Source organism: Diaporthe batatas, assembly GCF_019321695.1.
Source record: "Diaporthe batatas strain CRI 302-4 chromosome Unknown Contig00002, whole genome shotgun sequence".
NCBI classification, from domain to species: Eukaryota; Fungi; Ascomycota; class Sordariomycetes; order Diaporthales; family Diaporthaceae; genus Diaporthe; species Diaporthe batatas.
Window position 1 is genome coordinate 3,431,133 of NW_025408549.1, and position 21,777 is coordinate 3,452,909.

The 21,777-nt window shown below is 29.8% G+C and overlaps 3 protein-coding genes across 3 annotated transcripts; 1 reads left to right on the forward strand and 2 right to left on the reverse strand.

Moving 5' to 3' along the window:
- Window positions 1–5,254: 5,254 nt before the first annotated feature.
- KVR01_001130 (uncharacterized protein) lies at window positions 5,255–7,108 on the reverse strand. The gene is made up of 2 exons (XM_044790170.1): window positions 6,806–7,108; window positions 5,255–6,734 (listed from the first exon to the last, which is right to left on the reverse strand). The coding sequence occupies exons 1-2, from the start codon at window positions 7,034–7,036 to the stop codon at window positions 5,403–5,405; spliced, it is 1,563 nt and encodes a 520-aa protein (XP_044649085.1). The 5' UTR covers window positions 7,037–7,108; the 3' UTR covers window positions 5,255–5,402.
- Window positions 7,109–8,322: 1,214 nt separating this feature from the next.
- Window positions 8,323–12,447, forward strand: KVR01_001807 (uncharacterized protein; the record flags this gene model as incomplete). The annotated part of the gene is made up of 2 exons (XM_044793917.1): window positions 8,323–8,407; window positions 9,596–12,447. 2 exons carry the CDS (start codon window positions 8,323–8,325, stop codon window positions 12,445–12,447), a joined length of 2,937 nt encoding a protein of 978 aa, XP_044649762.1.
- A 540-nt stretch (window positions 12,448–12,987) lies between these two features.
- Window positions 12,988–14,392, reverse strand: KVR01_001123 (uncharacterized protein; the record flags this gene model as incomplete). The annotated part of the gene is made up of 4 exons (XM_044781263.1): window positions 14,280–14,392; window positions 13,645–14,215; window positions 13,183–13,555; window positions 12,988–13,045 (listed from the first exon to the last, which is right to left on the reverse strand). The coding sequence occupies exons 1-4, from the start codon at window positions 14,304–14,306 to the stop codon at window positions 12,988–12,990; spliced, it is 1,029 nt and encodes a 342-aa protein (XP_044649078.1). The 5' UTR covers window positions 14,307–14,392.
- Window positions 14,393–21,777: the final 7,385 nt, after the last annotated feature.

Below are 21,777 nucleotides of genomic sequence, written 5' to 3' on the forward strand. Positions count from 1 at the left end.
TTATTTAAATTAATTATAAACCTTTAAACTTATTATAAACTATCCTTTATATTTATATTAAAACTTTTATTAAAAGTAAAGTTAATTTATAATAAATAAATTTTTTAAAATTATATAATTAAATATATTATAAAACCTTTTAATAAACTTATAAAATAAAAAGTATATTTATATAATCTTTAATCTTTATAATTATTTATATAATAATAAATAATTTACTTTACTTTTTAATAAAAATACTTTATTATATTTAATATATAAAGTAAATAATTTAAATTTATAAAAGTAAAGTTATTATTATAAAAATTAAAAATTAATAAATTTAAACTTATAATACTTTAAATAAATTTATAACTTTTAAATTAATAAATATTATTAATTTTATAATTTGTTATAAAATTAATTAATATTAACTTAATTTAATTTTAAAAAATATTATATAGCTTATAAATAGTTATATAAAAATATTAAATTTAATAAGAAATTAAGTAAATATTTATTATAATAATTAAAAATAACTATAAATATAGAATATAAAAGTTAGTTTATAAATATATTAAAATATATATAATATTTATAAAAATAAAATAACTCCTTTTTATATATTTAAAAATTTTATATAAAGGTATTAAAATTATTTAAATAAAATAAAAAAGAAACTACCTTTTAAATTAAAGAATTAAATAAAATTTATATATATATCTTTTATAAAGATAAACCTAACTTTAATATATATAAATACTTCTTTAATAAATATTATTATATCTTTTAATTAAACTAAATATATTAAAAGATTATTATATTAATTTAATTAATCTATTAAATTACTTTTAAAGAGTAAAAATATATTAAAAATCTAACTATTTTCTAATTAATAAACTTAAATTTATTAATAAAAGACTTTTATATAAAGCTTTTATAATTTTAAAACTTAAATAATTTAATAAAATATATATAAAATCTTATTTATAGACTATATATATTAAATATTAAAAGGAGTAATATTAATAAAATTAAACTTATAATAAATTAAATAAAAATTATAAACTATAAAAAGTATTTAATATAATATAAAATATTAAATAACCCTTTATAAAGATTTTAAAAGATATATATTTTAAAATTTATAAGCTTATTTATTATTTTATATTAATCTAACTCTATATTAATAAAAATAAAATAATAAATAATTAAAAATACTATCTTTATTATATTATTTAAATAAATTAATATTAATGTATTATTAAATTTATAAAACTAAACTATATATATATTTATTAATTTAAAACTTTTAGTTAAAGTTAATATTATTATAACTTATATTTAACTATAAGTATTTATAAGATTTTATTATTTTAAACTCTATATATATATTAATCTATATTATAAATTAATAAAAGTTTAAATTTATAAAATTAAAAGAAAAATAAAAGAAATTAAAACCTTATTTATTAATATAATATTAATTAAAACTTTTAAATAATTAAAAAATAAAAAGTAATATAAAATTTAAAATATAATATATTAATTAATAATAAAAGATTTTTATTATATAAATAATTAATAAAAGATTATTTTTTTAAAAAGTAGTTTATAATATATTAAATATTTTAATATATATTTACTTTTAATATTTCTTTTAAATAGTTTAATTTATAATTAATAATCTTTATTATTAAAGAAGGTATATTTTAATAACTATTAATAATAATTTAAATATAGACTATATAAATAAATATCTTTCCTTAAAGAACTTTATTAATAATTCATTCCTCGTTATTTTTATTTAATTAATATTTAAAAGCAACTATTCTATTCTCTTCTTACTTATTATAAATAAATAGTTAACTATAAAAGTTAAAAGTAAAGAACCCCTAGCTTTAAATATAAAACCTTACTTAGCTTTAATAATTATTTATAATACTATTTATTATAAAAATACCTCTTTATACTAATATATTAAATTATAATTAATTAATTTAAACTAATATTATTAATTTATTAAAGTTTAAAGTTATTATAAATTATAAGTTATTTAGTTTTAATATTATTAAATATTATATATAAAGTTATTATATAATTTAAGTAAATATAAATTAATTAAAATATATAAAGATAAAGCTATTATTCCTTTAAAAGTTCTAACTCTACTTAAGTAAATATTTATTTAATAAACTTAAAAATAAGTAAAATTACTTAAAAGTAGTTATTTAATTTATTATATAATCTATTAAATTAAAAGATAATTAAATAAGAGAATTATACTTTATTATTTAAGTTTATAGTTTTAATAATTTATAAATAAAAAAATAACTATTAATAATTAAGTTTATAACTATATAAAATAAACTTTTATTTTAAAAATAAGTTATTAATATTTAAAATAATTAATATATTTTTAAAAGTTAAGGAATTATAATAAATAAAGAGAGAGAAGAGTTAAAATTAAAGTATAGTTTAGTTATTATTTAGTTAGGTTATAGGTAGTTAAAGTAAAGGCTTTAACCTTAGGTTTAAACTTATTAACTAATCTAATAACTAAGCTAGAAATTTATTTACACCTCTTTATACCTATTATAAGTATTAAGTAATAAAAGAAAGTATAATATCTTTATTACTTCTAATTAATTAGAAAGCTTTATTTATTAATAAAGCTATTTTTAATTAAATTATTAATTTATTTAAAATTACTATTAAATATATAATTATAATTTAATTAATTTAAATACTATAGAAACACCTTAAATTAATATTTTATAAATTATTTAATTTATTTAAATTTTAATTTCTTTAATAAATAAAATTAAACTTTAATTTATTAATTATTAATTAATTATTATATAATTTTACTAGTTAATAAATAGTTATTAACTACTTATAAATATATATAAGTTATTATCTTTTAAGTAATTAAGGCTATAAAACTATTACTTTACTTACTTAATTAATTACTTAAATAGTTAATTTAATAAAAGTTAGTTTAATAATCACTCTAATAGACTAACTAATAATCTAACTAATAGTCCGATTAATTACTCTAATAATTACTCTAGCGGTCGCTCTAATATTTAATTTAATAGTTAGTCTTACTTTAATTACTTATATACTCTAACTTTATATAGTTCTTTTTTAAAATATATAAATAGTATATTTTAAAAGTTTATTATAAAGTTATATAATTAATAAGTTTATTATTTAATTAATATAAAACTTATTTATTATATAAGTTATTAAATTAATAGTTATTTAATTAATAAATTTAAAGGATTTAATAAGTTTAAAAGTATTAATAAGTATATAAAAAAGAGAGATATTTTTATTAGCTTATTTTTAAATAAAGATAGAAATATTAATAATTATTAATAATTATAAATATTTAAATAAATATAATTAAATAAAATAAACTTTAATAAATAAATTTAATTATACTTTTTATAAGCTTAAAAGTTATTTATTAAAGGTTTTATTACTATTAAAAGCTTAGTTATTATAGAGAGTTAAAAGTAATTTAAAGGGTAGTTTTAACTAAAGTATACTTTTTAACTTACTTTTAAAAGGTATTATATTTACTTTTAAGGGTTTAATTATATTATTTAAAGTTATTAACTTATTATTAGAGGGTTTTATAGTTATTTTTAAGGGTAATCTTTTAATTATTTAAAATAATGTTTTATAGTTTAAGAGTATTAACTTATTATTAGAGGGTTTAATTCTACTATTAAAGGTTAGTAATTAAAGCTTAGTTTAAGGGTTTAGTTAGTAAGGGTTTGGCTGTAAGTTACTTCTTTTATTTAGTAATTATATAATTTTATTTATAGAGATAGTTTTAAAGTATTACTTTCTTTATAAAGGAATCCTTTTAAAGAGCTATTTAATAGAAGGAGTAATTTATTTTATAGTAGAGAATATAATGCTTCTTATTATTATTAATATAATAATAGGAGTATTTAATATAAATAGCTTTAAAGAAGCTATTTAAATTCTTTTAAAATTTTTTATATAAATAAAAGTTATATTTAATAAGCTTTTAATAGTATTATAGTAGTTCTTAAGTAAATATATTTTTAGTTATAAGTAATAAAGGTTATTAGGTGGGCTTTATATATTATTATTATAAGAGAGAGAAGAAAAGAGAGAGAAGAAGAGAGAAATTAGATTAATTAAAGTATTTCTTTTAATTTAGTTTAATAGTTATAAAAGTATAGTTTTAATAGGTTAATAAGTAGTTATAAAAGTAATTTAGTTATAAATATAGTTATAAATAAAGGTAGTTAATTATAATATTTATAAATTAATATATTTTAATTAAAAATTATTAAAATAAATATAGTTCGAATATTTATAATAAAGGTATTCTAATAGTTAATAAATTTTAAGAAGTAGCTATTATTTATAATAAATAAAAAAGGAAGAGTTAAAATTAAAGTATAGTTTAATTATTATTTAATTAAATTATAAATAGTTAGAGTGAAAGCTCTAACCTTAAGTTTAAAATTTATTAATTAATTTAATAACTAAGTTAAAATCTAGTTATACTCTTTTATATCTATTATAGGAATTATAAACTTAATTTAAAGTATATTAAAATTTATAAGAATTTTAAATTTAAGTTTAAAAGTTTTAATTTAAAGTTTATACTTATAAAAATAAAAACTTTTATAAATCTTAAAAGGAGGTTTAAATTAAGTTAGATTAAATTATAATATAATAAAATAGTTAAATAAGAATTAGTTAAAAAATTATAATTATAAGTTTTTTAACTTTATATTAAAGAGAGAAGTATTTATATATATCATTAAAATTAATTTAATAATAATAAAGGTGTTATTAATACTTAAAGTAATATTCTTCCCTAGGGCTTACGTTATAATGAGTAAATTAAAGTAGCTAGCTGTGATATATAGGTAGATATAGGCTTTAGTACTAATTACTGTGTGTGTAGTCTATTATGTCTACTACGTTCTTCGATTTTCACGACTCGGCAAGCTTTTCGGCAGTCATCTCACTAAAATTCTGGCTCTATTAGGCTATAGTGGTTCCCTTAACGGCGTGTGTGATTACGCCGTGGTATTTCTGGGAGATTCAGAGGAATCGGAGAACTCATGAGGTAACGGAGGCTCTGAAACAACAGGGCGTCAATGTCGAGAAAATGGAGGCGGAGGTACTGTCGGCCATGAGGGAAAGGAGAAGGGTTTCGGTTGATGAACGGTATTTCTACCTGTAATAATTCCACGCTGCTCAGTGATTGAAACATGCTCACAAAACATTATTTTAACTACTGGAGCTCAAAGTCGCTCGGTCTAATACTGAAGCCTATCTATCAGAATTATGATCTATCTCGTCTCCCGTTATCTCACTGCATAATTGCCATCAAGCCTCGACGCCCCTCCCGCACCTCAGCGCTACGAGGAGTCGGGGAACCGGCGCTCCCAGCGAATCAAGGCGGGAGCCTCAGGCCTGGAGAAAAGGGACGCGTAGTCCGTTTTTGGAACATGTGATTTCCCATCAAGAGTGTTCAACTTGAAGTTCCTGACGAAGGTACTGATGATGGTGCAGAGGTTGACGTACGCGAATTTCTCGCCTATGCATCGGTGACGACCAACACCGAAGGGCAAGTATGGGCTTTTGACTCCCTTGCTGACCTCTCCGTACCCGTAGTCTACCGTTCCCTCGTCTGCCTCAACCTCGACCCGGGTTTCCCAGCGGTGAGGGTCCCAGACGCCAGCCTTGGGGAAGAACTCCTCGCTCAGATGCGTGACAATCGGTGATGCAACCATGACGTGGTCTGGGGTGAGAACATATTCTGTGTTGGGCACCGGCAATGGCTTCATGACCTTCCGCATAATCGAGTGGATGGAACTGTGAACACGGAGCGTCTCCTTGATGACGTTCTGCAACAGGGGGAGCTTGTCGATATCGGAGTATTGGAATGGCTGGGTACCGTCGTAGCCGAGGTTCCGAACTTGCTCCTGGTAGAGCTCTTCGACGATGTCAGGCCTCGAAGCCAGGCGGAGCATGATCCAGGAGCTGCTGGACGAGGACGAGTGCTGGCCCGCCATCAGGAGTGTGATCATCATGCCGGCAATCTCGTCGTCGGGAACTGGCTGGCCGTTCTTGTAGGCGCAGCTCATCAGGTGCCAAATCATGTCGGGTTCCTTGTCCTCGGCCCTCTGCCCAGAAACTCTGCGCTCCTTGATGATCTTCCTGTAGACAGACTCTATTTTGGTGCGTGCAACATCTCGTCGTTTGTTGTTCGGTAGTGGCGCCCATGGCAAGATGAAATTGATGGGCCTGAAGCCGAGGTCCAGCTCATCGTAGAGCTCTGCAAACTCTCCCGTCAACATCTTGCGCACATCTGCTCCTTGGAGGGTTCGGCTGGCTGTGAAGATGGTGATTTGGGCCATCGCGGACGGGACGTCCATGGTTCCCGAGCGGCCTTTGAACGCAGCAGAGCCTTTGATATATCCCAGGACCTCATTCTCGATCAGCGGACAGTAGGTCTCCAAAGCGTGTTGAGTAAGGCCGAACTTGACGAATTTCTTCTGCTCCATTAGTTTCGCGTTTGGGCAGTCGTAGATGATGTCCCGGCCGAAGACAGGGGTGGTGAGTGGAGAGTAGACCTCCTCGGCGTTGAGGTTTTCGAGCTTGCCATTGAGGATGAATTCGTTGCCTTCCAGTCCGAGATATACAGTCATCTTCTTCCCGAAGAGGATAAAAGTAAAGATGTCGCCATGCTGCAGATCGCGATGCACAAGTCAGCGTCAAATGACCAACCGCCCCGTACACTACAGCGCATGCAACGCACCTGTTTCCTACACTCCTTGTAGAATTTGCATGGATCTGTTCCGTAAGACACGGCGTTGCCAACGAAAGGAATCCAGTGAAAAATAACAGGGGGTTCCGATTTATTTCGAGGGAGTTGTTGGCGCAGAACATTGATCGCGATGGCTAGCAGCAGGCCATACAGAGCAAGCCACGGAACAGCGCTCAGAGTTATTGTTTGCGGCAACTCGAGGGCGAGGAGTTTGGAGCCCATGTTTGATGCCCAAATGATCTCAACCGATTCTGATAAAGTAGCTGTCCTCTCAGGAAAACAGAGAAGTAGAAGACCAATATGCAGGCAAGTGACGGGAGTTATAGAAAGTACGGACTGATGTCAATACTGCCCAGACAGATGCGGGTCGTATTCGTGTTCGGGTCCCCAGTGTTCGGATTTTGATCACGCTAAACCACTTACATGCGCGTTCGTCAGTTGTCTTACCCATGTTCATGTCGAAGGATGCACCAGAAACGGCAAGTCAGATGATATTCAATGCCCATCGTTGTTGCCGCGTTGCTTCATTTGATCCATAGCGGGGGATATGAGCCGAGACCCAGGTAGCTTATTCGTTGCCGACCTATCAAAGTTTTTACTGGTCGTTCGACACATGTGCACAGTATCAGACCACTGTGGGGACCCCCTTTTGATTTGCAGACGACGTCTAACTGTTGGTATGTATGGAGAAATAAAACGACCGACGTACCCTGTCAGTGTCTCTAGGCTGAAAGACGATGCAGTGTCACACAGTAAAGACCCTGGAAATTGCACGCAAGTGTTGGTTGTGCGGCAGAATGGTTGCCCTGCAGAAGGTCTGCGTCGTCATCCTTCGTAGGTGAACTGCATACCTACTTAGGTACACGAGGGTACTTCAAAGAATGCAACTGGAGCGACTTACTTGCGTCAATCCACTAGTTATCATGTTCTGTCTTCTTCACCCGGATATGCCGCCGAGGATCTTGTTTAGGCATCTGTTGTAACGAACTTGTCGTTGAGAGTCACGAAGATCTGAGGCTGAAGCAATCCTTCTTGAACGTGTTTGGATATTATTCTGACCTCGGCCTTTTGAACTAGCAGACTCTCTTGGGCAAAAATGAAATGAATAATCTTGTTTTCCCGGCTACATCCAAGTCGATCCAACATTTCGGTTCCGGCAGGACCACGTCGCTGCACGTCCAGACAGCAATTGCCCTATTCCGCTCACAACACAATGGGACATCGTAGATGTTGCCCCTCAAAGTGAAATAATCTATAATTGTGCCATCAGGACACCGTCAGCGCGACGTGTCACGGTTAGTTAGTCCATTCGTCACCGCTGTCCACAACAGCCTCATGCCATGTGACAAAGCCAAAACCAAGATCTATTCGGTACCTCAATTGAATACCTAGGGAAATTTCGTTGCGAAATGAATCGAATTGTATCTAAAATTTATTAAGCTTGGGCTGTAATGCAAATGCATTGATACATGTTGTTCAAACCAATTCATTCAATACTAATGTGACGGATGACATGCATTGCACAGGACACAGCTGACAGCTTCGTCCATCTGGAGACTCCGAAAGGTCGAAGGCTCATCAACACACTTCAGAGTGTAGGAGTCTAGGCACAGCCTTTGAGTTATTGTTGTGCTAGGAGCAGAACACATGTTTACGGCAGCAATGAGACTGGCGGACAGAAATGGTAAGCACCAATAATGTGGTTTTGCTTTCGTTTAGGAAACTTGTAATCCATGGATGGCAGGTTAGCTCGAATGCCAGACTAAGGTTGCCTTGTGTACGTACTGACCAACAAAATGTTACAGGAGGTCATGGTATTCTGTAGGAGATTCGTCTTTGAGTAAGTTTAAATTAGAAGGAAAATTGTACGACATGGCATAATTATGTGCGTGTCCAGAGACCATGAGGCCTGTCGCAAAACACCTGTCGCTGTCGTGACTTTGAGGCATTATAGTTGAGTACGTCCCAAGTCTTTTAAGGAAAATATATAGACTCAGTGCGAGTGGCCAGAGTCATCAAAAGTATGGACATGTGAAGTTTGCTGGACCCCGAGTCCTAGGATAATTGCGCGGTGAATGTGATGGGTCATATTCGCTTGCTCAAGACAGAAACACCCAAGGCCTGTTTCAGGTTCCCGGATGAGAGCCGCTGAATAGATGATGCATGTATGGAGGTTCATAGATAAGGGGGATTTCTAAAGGTACTGAAGATGGAGCCTCCCATGATTGTCCCCATCTCCCTCAACATTCAATCAATTGATGTGATCTGCAATTCAGATGTCGGGCAGCGATGGACGGTGCCAGCCCAAGGATTATGTAGGTACGTATCGAGGCACCTAGTTACCCAGGTACCTAGGTACCTAGTAGGTGTCCCTAGCCGTTGCATCCAAGCCCCCGGAGGAGGGTGGTGGTCCGAGCGTCCGAGCTAACGCCTGGGATGACAACACCAAGGGAAAAAGTTTGGAGCTTTGCGACTCGCATCCGTTTTCTAGTTTGACATCCAGCATCTTTACTCCCACCAACCCTCCGCGAAAGCCCCACCACGTACGGAGCCAGCCTGCTCAAAAACAATGCTGCGAACAAGGGAAACGATATGAAAGGGATACTGCCGTTGAGGAGACGGCGTTCAACGACAGAGACCGGCCGAGGAGTATGCAGTACGTCTGCCGCTCCTGCATCCTGCGTCTCGGGCAACCATGGCGAACTCCTGCACCCACACGTCGATGGCCCCAGCCATGGGCCCGGCTACCCTGGCGAATGAACCACACCTCGACCGTTGCAGGGGACAGAGGCAGCTTCAGCAACGATGGCTTCAAGCGCGACAGCCACGATGACAGTCTGGGTCAAGACTACCACGAGGCTGAGCGATTTTGGGCTACTGACGGTGACTGGGCCCCTGCCAACCTCCGCGGGCTCTCAGACTCCAAGGATATCGATCGAATCCTCGAACTTGCCATCCCACGTTCGCCCAGACTCAGGAACATCCGACTGAGCCCCCGAGACTCTCGAGAGTCTCGCCCATCAAAGTCGCGTCCAGCGCCGGAAACGCTACCCTCGCCCAGCCCTTCGCAGTCAATGGAAGAGGACCCGGATGCTGTTGCTTTCGATGAAGCACTCGACAGGGCCCAAAAAGTCGAGCACCAAGAGCCCAACAGACGGGACGAGCCACCCCAGGCGAAGCAAGCCGACGTGCTTTCTAGACAACGACTGCCTCCTGTGCTTCTTGGTCGAAGGGACCAAGACCAGCGGGAAATTCTGAGATCTATGACCAAAAGGGAGGGGGTTAGGTTTTCCGAAGCATTTGCCGATTTCATCTCCTGGAAAAGACTCCTGAAAGAAATATCCAACCCTGAAAGCCAAAGCCCTTCGTCCGTCGAACTCCGAATGCACCGTGGCGTCCTGGCGCTCGACAGCGCCGATTCCATGGCGACTTTCCTGAGTTACTCGTCCCCGGACCACAAGCAGAAGGCCAGAAACAGAATTCTCCTGTACACTACCCTTCGGCATGCTCCTGAGAAGGGTGCCATTGTGCTCAAGGCATTATTGTCTGTCTCTCGCCTGCCCTTCTACATGATTGAGGATAGCCTTGGGTTTCTAGCCTATCATCTTCGTCAGATGCCACCAGCCGCGAAGCAGAACTGTGCCCAGATGTTGGCTGATTTGGCAATTGAAATTGCCCAGTATGAAGGGAAACGTTATGTCCGCCTATCGCAGAGCACCATCTACTATATCCTCGATGCCATTCCACCGACTCAGCTCGAAGATTGGTATTACCAACTTGTCGCCCACAAGACTCGGCTCCACAAGTACACTTTGCTGCATTTTGCAAGTCGCTTCGCGAAGATGCCTGCGACCAAAGACTTGTCGCTCGATATCGCGCAAGATCTGTTTGGAACCAGGTCGCCAGATATCAACACACCACTCGGCACCAGTCTCTGCACCTCATTATTGAGCTTCACGGATGATGATCTATTTGCGCTTGACGAGAACCTGCCGACACCTGCCGAAATCTTTCAAGCTCTCCTTGACTGTGGTTTGGTACCAAATGTCATCACCTATACTACAATCATCCACAGCCTCTGCGTGAAGAAGGATTTGCACACAGCTATGGAAGTCTTTGGGGTCATGAAGCAACATGGTATTCAGCCAGACCGTTTCACATACTCAGTCATGATGAACGGCTTCAAGTCGTGTGGGGACTTTGCGACAATGCTCCAATACGCATCCGACGCTCGCGCTGAAGGTTTTCAAGATGCAGTAGTCTGGAATGACCTGATACACGCAGTATTTCTGGCATGCTTGAAGGAACCTCGCCAGCCAGGAGGAGTGCGTAGGGCTCGATGTGCCGTATGGGGCCCGATGAACGCCATCTTCTCTCGTTTCTTCAGGCCTGAGCCCCTGCGAACATTCATAACAGCGGAATTCAGTGATGTGCGCAGTTTCATGGAAAAGCAGGGTTTCATGCCAAGCAGGATGCAAGGTGCTTTCCATAACATCCAACAGCTACCACCCCTAGAGCTCATCCAACCCACCTCTTCAACACTGAGTCTCATGATCCTGGGTTTCCTCCGGCATCTCCCGCGGCCTAACGACGTCGTTCTCTTCTATGATCACTTCAAGAGTTTGCTCAGAGAAGGCGATCCCGTGGCACAAAGTATTGTTCAGGAACAGGGGTCAATTGTTCACGACGTCGTTTTAAGGTCCTTGATCAAGTGGAAAGGCACGCTGAGAATCATGCTCAGCATCATCAGAGATATGATGACTGATATCCAGCCAGCCGCGGCTGTCGCACCGCCCTCGTCACGGCAGACTTTTGGACCGCAAACCAGTGACCCAGGATCAAACTTGGCTACAAACACTGAAGATCCCAATGTTAACGCCAACATTCCAAGGTCTCCCATCCGCCACCCTCGCCCCAGCATCTATACGTGGAGCATCCTCCTCAAGGCTTACTTTTCAAATGGCATGACAAACGAGGCCGAACACGTCCTCAAGCTCATGCAGCTCAACGGTGTGAAACCCAACATTGTGACGTGGAACACACTCGCTGCAGGGTATGCCAAGCTGGGGCACACCAAACAAGCCGTGGATGCCATGCGCCGCCTCGAAGGTGCGGGCTTCACCAGCGACGACTGGACCATGCGCGCTTTCTCATATATCGGCGACAAGGACAAGGCGATCAGGCTGATGGAGCAGAAGGTGGAAGAAAACAAGGCGGCGATTGAGGAGGATGAGTCGGGACAGCAACAGGTGGACGAGGATGAATTCGATGAGATCGTGCAGCATCAAAGTGAAGCGGAGGAGAACGGAATGGCCCTTCATTATGAAGGCGCGCTGGAAACCAGACAGGAAGCAGACGAGTGGCCGGCCCCTGGAAATCCCCCTTCAACGGGCGAGGAGGAACTCACAGAGGCCGAGGCCGAGGCCGAGGCCCCTGGAAGGTCTGCAGAAGAGTCGCAGGCCAGGTCTGGCCAGGCGCCACAGGCGCCGCAGCTCCCAGAAACCCAGAAGCCTCTTGCCAAGGCACCCGCCCCGCCGAAGCCAGACCTGGGTGCATGGGATGCCTTCTTGTGGGACCACGCCGCGGAGCCGGAGTCCGAGGAGCAGGACGAGCCGGGGGAGTCGGCGGCTTAGATCGTACTGAATATGTGTACCTACACAGGTATTGCGGCGTTGTATACTTGATAGAAGATACCCTCCATAGAAAAATAACACCATTCACACTCTACTCTGCTTTGATGCCTGCACTTCATTAGGGTTGGGATTGCTTCGAATCATGTTGTGCATGTTGCTCTTCGCATGTCCATCTACAAGATACCCTGCCGGGGAGTAAGCTCTCCGTGGAACCCTCCTATGGCAGGACATGGTTGCATTGCTTCTTCACGCTATGTCCGATACATCACACTTGATTTTGATCGTGCTTATTCGTAAGCTACAGCACAGAATGTGCAGCATCCTTCTCACTGTGAGCTGTCTTCCCTTACTCCTAAACGCCAGGCACCAAGGAAAAGAGCAATGACCAAACATCGGCCAAGATACGCAAACCAAGCAAGTCATCAAGCACTGTTCCCAAAGAACTTTGTTATTTTCTGCGTCCCGCTCGACTTCCCCTTGGCTGGGCTCTTGGTGCCGTTGCTCGTAGAACTGATTGCTCTGGCACTTTTCGGCGCCAATTTACCCGGGGACGGCGAGGGAGATGTTTTGACCTTTGTCGGCGAGGCAGTGACGGGGCCTTTTTTACTGGGCTGTTTCTCCTCCTCCTCTGGTTCCGAGCCTGCTTTCCTCTTCCTTCCCGAGGCTGGTGAGATCCCCATGCCGCCGTCATCTGCTGTCTTGGCGACTTCGTCTACCGTCTTTGCCTCGACCGACCCCCCTCGCCGCCCCTCCTCCTTCTTAACCTCCACGTCGGCTGTGGATGCCCCCTTCTTCGGCTTGGCATTGGCGAAGAAGTTTGCGATGTTGTTCTTGTTCTCCCTACTCGCGATGGGGATGATGAACGTGGGAGAATTGTTGCCGACTTTGCCCACCTCCTTGCTGACCGGGTAGCATTCCAGCTCCCCGTCGAACGGCTTGAGACAGTCCTGGAGGCCCTTTGACCATTCGTAACGCTGGGGGTCGAGCCACGTCTTCATGTTGTCCGAGGCAGGATCCAGGATGACCGGCATGCGGTCGTGAAGGAACTTGAGCTGCTTGTTCGAGTCGGTCGTGATGATGGTGTATGTGTAGTGCTTCTGGTCATCATCTGCACTTTCGTCAGTCCCACCTCCCAAGCTTCAAGGGAGGGCTCGGCCCCCTCCAACGCGGTCACAGAAGAGGAGGGTAATTGCTTGCCTTCATACTGAACACAGTCCCAGAGCCCAGCGAAGCACATCAGCCGCCCGTCCTTGCGCCTCACAAAGTGCGGCATCTTGTCCCTGCCGCTCTTGAGCCACTCGTAGAACCCCTGCGCGACGACGACACACCTCTTGCGGCCCTTCATGGAGCCCCACATCCCGCCCGCCTGCGCGAGCGAGTCGTCGCGGCAGTTGATCGTCTTCATCACCGAGCCATAGTCCGGGTTCCGCCTCGTCCAGAAGGGGATGAGGCCCCACTTCATCGACTGGAGCTTGTAGTGCGTCTCCTCCCCCTCCCCCTCGCCCTCGCCCTCGGCCTGGGCCCCGGCAGGCTCATCCTCCTGCGCGGCGGTGGTGGTCTCGGCTGCTGTGGCCGTGGCGCCCTTGCTGGACTTGGCCTCGCGGCGCGGACCGGCGCCCCAGTCGGGCACGTCTGCGCGGTAGACGATGCCGTGGTACCCGGGGGCGAAGTTGTAGCTCTGACGAGGGGCGTCGTCGCCCTCGTCGGCCGGGGCGTCCCAGACTGGCATGTCGTCGTCCTGGAGCATTCGGCGCACCTGCGACGGCCGCTGCGGTTGCCGGGTCAGTCTGCCGCATGTCTGTAGGTTGAGCGGGGGTTCGATGAGGTCATACCAGCGCGAGAGCGTATCTTCCACACATTTTTACTTGTATGCAGTCTTCAAATTTATTTCCGTCACACGGGAAATTGAGTCTCACATTACTGCAGTTCTCAGCTGTAATGTCGCGGCTGGAGGGGATGTCGTCGCAGAGGCGATGGTTTGTCGCGGCTCGACCCTTGGCGCGACAGGGATGCCCCTTCGCGATATTGACGCCATGTCACGGGACCTGGGTGACATTGTAAGACTTTTGGAATGATAAGTCACGCCTGAGCCACGATAATAATTCCAAATGGAATCCCAGGTATTGAAGCGCATGGGCTTCGCTCTGGTGTCCGCTACGTGCCGAGATTTGGCATCTTCTAACACGGACCCGACAGCTCGTTATTGTTGTGGGCTTTACAAATGGTGACTGTTACGCTGCAGAGCCCCTCTAGTTTAGAACAAATTCCTACTGGCTGCAATTCTTTATATTAATGCAATTAAATTCTCTCACAGTAAGGGTTTCTTCATGGTGTTTTATATAAAGGTATTCTGAGAAAGAGTCCCCTTTAGAAGGGACTCCCTAGGGTAGTTTTAGATGAGGATATGCTAATATATAGTATTATCTTAGTGTGGAACTTGGAGAAATGCTAGGATATAAGAGGCTATCCCGGAAGAGGAGGCTAAGGGGAGACCCTATGTATTGGAAAATATAAAATTAATAGCCTATAAATTCCTAGTAAATACATAAAAAAAGGCTATATAAATAACTACCTAGTAAATTTATAATAAATTTACTATAATATAGTAAATTTACTATAAATTTATAGTAAAATTATTATTTTTTAATAAATTTATTATAAATTTATAAATTTATAATAAATTTATTATATATTAATTACTTTCTTTTAAAAATAAGGTTTATTTTATATAAATAATAAGCTAAATAGTACTAATTATAAATAAAAGGTTCTATTTAAATACCTATTATCTAGCTATAGTAGTAATTTTTAATTTATTATATATTATTATAATAGGGTAAGGTAATTTATATAATTATATTTATAAGTTAATTAGGTAGTTTATAGTAATAACTTTATTTATAAAATTATTATAAGTATGAGTAGCTTTTAGCTTTTAATTAAATAAAGGGTATAAAATAAAGTTAATTAAAGGTTATAATAAGTAGTATAATAAGAAGTTAAGGGTATATTTAATTTTAATAATAATAGAGTAATATTAGCTTATTATATATAGTAATAAAGTATTATACTATAGTTATAGTTTAAACTTAGTTATAGAAATTAGTTAGGCTAATAATGTTTCCTTAAAAATTATTAATTACTTTATTAATAGTAGTGATAGTAATTTAGTTAATTTTTACTTTATAAAGTATATAGTATTTAACTATATTATAATTCTTAAAATATTTAATTAGTTTAATAATATAGTAATAAAGAGTATTAGTATAATTAATAATAATAGTAAAATATATTTAGTGTGCTAGGTTTTAAAGGTAGTTTAATTATTAAGTATATTATTAGAGGTAAATATTTTATTAATAATATTAAAATAATAGTTTATATAAAGTAATATAATAAAAATAAAGCTAATAGATAAAAGTTAGTAAGGTAGTTTTAATTAAGTTTATAGATTTAATTAATAGTTTTATAAAGGTTAATAATATAGTTAGTTAGTATATATATATAGTTAGGTTATTATAAATATAAAATATAATTATAAAATATATTAATTTTATATAGTTAAAATAGTTTTAATAATAATAGGTTTATAGTAGTTAGTAGCTTATTAAATTATATTAAATTTAAAATATTTATTTAGTTTTTATTAATAAATTAATTATAAAAGTTTATTATATTTTAATAATAGTTTTACTTTTATAGTAATAGTAGGGTAATTAGATTACTTTTATTAAATATAATAAAGATAGTAGTTTATTAAATTTAAATTATAAAAAATTACTCTTAAACTTAAACTTAAATAAAGTATTATATATAAAGTAATTATAATTATTATTTTTATAAAGTTAATAATATTTTATATATAATATTTATAATTAATTAAAATAAGTTTAAAATAATTTATTATTTAAATTAAAATTTTATATTAAAAATAAAATAATTATAATATTAACCTTTTTAATAAAATTAATTATAATTTATTTATTAATTTTAATATTTATAACCTAATTATTAATAAAATCTTTATTAATTTTAGTAATATAAATAAAATTATAATAAAAACTAAATAATAATAGTTTTTTAATAATTATAAAAACTTAACTTTAATTATTAATAAATTATTTATAAATATTATAAACTTAGAATATTATTTTATTAAAAGTTAATATATAAAAGTATAAATATAATATACTTTATAAAAGGGTTTAAAAGTAGGTTATAAAAGTAAGGGCTTAATAGATTAAAGTTTATTTTATTTATATATATATATTTTTAAATATTAAATATAATTAGTTTAAAATTTATAAATTTTATTCTTTTATTTAAATATTTTATTTAATAATTAATTATAATATAATAAATTATTATAATTAATTTAAATTAGGATAGAGAAATAAATAAAATAGGTTTAAATATTTATTTATAAAATAAGTTTATTAATAGAGTAGAATAGTAAAAGATTATAAAAATATAAATATTATATTTAACTTTATAAGTTAATAAGTTATTATATTTTTATTATAAAAGGTTTATTAAAAAGTTATATAATTATTATTATAATAAAAAGTAGTATATTATATTTAATAAAATAGTATAAATATAGTTAGTAATAACTATCTTTTATTATATAAATAGATAGTTTAATAATATTTTAAAAGTAAGAGTTTTTATTTTATATAAATTAACTATTTAATAATAATATTTAATAATTTTACTTTATTATAGAAAGAATTAATTTAAGTTTTAACTTATTAGATATAAAATTATATATAAATTAAGTATAATTAAAGTATTTATTAATAATACTCTTTAAATAATAAAAAATAAATATAGTTAAAATAGTTATAAATATAATTATAAAAGTATAGATAATTAATAAATAAATAAATAGTAATAAAAGTATAATTAAATTTATAAGTATATAATATTTTATAAAAGTAAATAATAGTTATTATTATAGTATTAATAAATAAAGCTTTTATAATAAATTTATATATTATATTTATTTTAAAGTTTAATTATATTAAAGTATTAATAGTTTATTTTATATAAAATTTATATTATTTATTTTAATAAATTTATTTAAACTATTTAATTTATTATTAAGTTATATTATATTAACTATTTTAATAGTTATATTAATAATAATATAACTATATTTTATTTTTATTATAGTATTATTTTAAACTACTTTTATAAAGTAGTTTTAATACTTATTTAATTTAAAAGGATATAGTTTTATTCCTTATTAATAAATAACTATATAAAGTTTTATTTATTATTATTTATTTTTAAATTTTTAATTAAGTAGTTTATATTTAAATATTTTTAAGTATTTATATATTATAATAATTAAAATAATTTTTATTTAATTAAATATTTAATAATTATTTTTTTACTTTATTTTATAATTTTACTTTAAATTATATAGTTAATTTTATAATATTTAAAAGCTTTTAAGCTTTTATATTATTCTTAACTTTTATTTTTATTAAATAGTTAGTTATATTTATATAAATTAAATAGTAAAAGTATAATTAATATTAATTATATTATAGATATTATAAAATAGATATTTATATTAGGTAGTAATTTTAATTAATAAATTAATTTATTTACCTTATTTTTAATTTTAAAGAATTTTATATATTATTTTAAAATTTATAAAATAACTTATTTAAAAGTTATATTTATAGTTAAGGTTTAAATATATTTAATTATTTAGTTTTAATTATAATTAGTAATAACTTTTATTATAATATTATTTAGTAAATATTTAAGCTTAGATTATAAAAGATTAATTTCCTTTTAATAAATTTATTTAAGTAAAATAAGGATAATATTATTTATTATTATAATTTTAAATAAGTTAAAATTATATAAGATTTAATTTATAAAGTAATTTATTATTTTATTATAAATATTATTAAAGTTAAATTATAGTATTAGAAGTATATTTATTTATTTTTAATTTAAATTAATAGCTATTTATATATAAATTATAATTTTAATTATTTAATTTTAACTTTTAATTATTTATTTATTTAAAGGTATTATATTATAAAAATAAAAATTTTATATTTATAAATATTTATAATCCTTATTAAAGCTTTAATAAAATTTATAATTATAATTATTAATTATATACTTTAAGATACTTTAATTTCTAAAATATAAAATATATAAAAGTATAATAGTCTAATTATTAGTAAAGTAAACTATATTATTTAAAATAATAAAGTTAGTTTTTAAAATTTATTAATTATAATAAAAGGAGTTAAAAATAGTATAGTAGTTAGTTTTTAAGTTATTTAAGTAGCTAGTATATTTAATAATTTTATAATAAAGTTTATAATAATAATATAAAAGTTAATAGTAAGGATAGAATTAATTAGAATTTATTTAATAATAATTAATTATTATTTTTATTTTTAATAAATAGAATAATTTTAAATATATTTTTAAATTTATTAATAATACTTATTAAGTATATATTATTTAATAAAGTTTTTATATATTTAAGTTTTTTAAAGTAATATTTTAAGTTATAGGAGTTAATAATTAATATTATAGTAACTTTTATTAATATATATAATTATATTTTATTATTATACTTTTAAAATAAAGTAGTTTTTATTATTTAATATAAATAATATTTTTATTTTAAAATTAAGGTTTTATAATTATTTAATTATTTATAATTAATATTTATATATTTTATAACTATTTATTATAAGTTTAAGGAATTTATTATTAATTTTAACTTATTATTATATATAGAGTTTAATTAAATAGCTTTATTAATACTTTTATTTTTATTAGTTTTTAATAAATAGAAAGGTAAAGAAATATATTTATTATAATATTTATTATTTTAAAATATAATAAATACTTAATTAATATTAGTTAAAATTTTAAAGTTAAAATAAGTTTTAAGTTTATTTTAATTTTATTTATAATTTTATAAAAGTTTAGTTAATAATATTAATAATAGTAAAGTAATTTATAAAATATAAACTAAATAAATTTAAGTAGAGTTAATTATTATTTTAAATTTTTTATTAATTAAATAAGGTAAGTAACTTTAAGTTTAATAGGTTAGTATTTTTATTTTATAATATTAATTATTTTATTTAAATAGTTAATTAAGTAGATTTAAATATAAGAAATTAGTGATTTATTATTTTAAATTTTATTATTATATAATTAAAAGTATTTTAAAAAGTTTATTTTTTAAAGGTATTTAATTAAATAAATAACTATTAATTTAGGTTATAATAAAATAATATATTAAGGCTAATTAACGCTATAATTAAGTTAGTAAATATAGTAAATTCCTTTTAATAAGGTTAAAGTTTATCTTTATAATATATTATTTTTATATTTCCTTTAAGTAACCTCCTTTTATATATATAAATTATTATAATAGTTTTCTAATATTAAAAGGGGTTAATTTACTAATTATATTATGAAATAAAGTGTTAAAATTATTTAATAAACCTAATAAACCTTTTAAATTATTAAAGTATTTTTAAAAACTTAAGTTATTAAAGGGTTTAAACTTAATTAATAATATTATATAGTTTTAAATTATTTATTTAAAACTTTAATAGGTTAATAAATAGATAGTTTAAAAATAATTTTAATTAATAGTAAAATTCTTTTTTATAAAAAGTTTAAATACTTTTTAAAATATTTAAAATACTTAATAGTAATATTTAAAAAATAATTATATTATTAATAAAGGTTATAATAAAAAGTTAAATAATTATAATAAGTAGTTTATATATTATTATATATAGGTTAGGGAATTATAAAATTTTATAATTATAATATTAAATTTTTAATTATAATAGCTTCTTATTATAAATTTATTATAATATAGTAAATATATTAGAAATTAATAAAAAAGACTTATATTTATAATAAATAAATACCTTTTTAAAATTTTTAAATTATTTTAAATTATAATAAAAGGGTAGGTATTTAAAATAATTACCTTATTAAAAGTATATAAATCTATTATTATTTACTTTTTTTAATTATTAACTATTTATTAAATTATAAATATAAATAAATTAAATAATATAATATTTTATATTTATTTTACTTTTTTATTATAAAGTTTAATTATAATTTTATTTATTAACTTTGAATCCTTTTTATTAAAATAGTATAATTATTTATTAATTTTTAGTTTTATTAGCTATTAATTAATAAAATCTTTATTTATAAGTACTTAAAACCTTTATTAATTTTAAGTTTTAAAATATATTAAAACTTTTAAATAAAACTTTTATATTTATTATAAATAATAAAAAGTTATTATAAATATAAACTTTATTATTAAATTTAGTTTTTAATAGTTTTTAATTTTAAAGATTTTAAATTTACTTTTAAAAATAAAGTAATTTTAAAGTTTTAATTTATTTAGGAATAATAATAAATTTAATATATAGCTTAAAGTATTTAATAAGGAATTATTAAATAAAAAGGATTATAATATTTTAATAAATTAATTAAATTAGTTAAATTAAAAAAGTTAATATATTTAAAAGTTAATATTATTTTTATAAGTATTTATAATTAAAAAGTTATAAAATTATTTTTATAAATAATAATAAATAAACTTAAAAGTATAGCTTTAATATTTCTAATATTTAATTATATAAATTTAAATTAGAAATTAAAATTAATTTATAATAAATATATTAGAAAGTTATAATTTATTAAATAGTTAATTTAACTTTTATTAAAGTTAGAATAGAAAGGTAATATTTTTCTATATTAGTACTTTAATAAATATAATATAATAAAATATTAAAAATAATTATATTAAATATAAATTTTATTATATATTTTTAATTTATAGTTTTAATAAAAATAATAACCTTTATTATAATATTTTTAAGGTTATTAAAGGTTATATATTTAATAAAGTTAAAAATATTTATTTTATTAAAATTATAAATTCTTAACTAATAAAAAGACTTATTTTTAATTTTTTAAAACCTATATATTAATATAAGTAATAATAATTATAAATTAGTTATTTTTAATATTTAATAATAGATATTAAATTTTATTTATTTTAAGGTTTAAATACTTTTATATTATAAATTATTATAGTAGCTTTTAATTAATTTTTACTTAAAGGATAAGGTTTAATATAAATTTAAATATAGTATATTATAAGGTATTTATATTATAATAAATAGTAAAAATAGATTTATTTATATTACCTTTAGTTTAAATATAAATATAGGTATATTTACTCTTTAATTAATAATATTTAAAATAAAAAGTAAATTAAAAAAGCGATTTAATTTA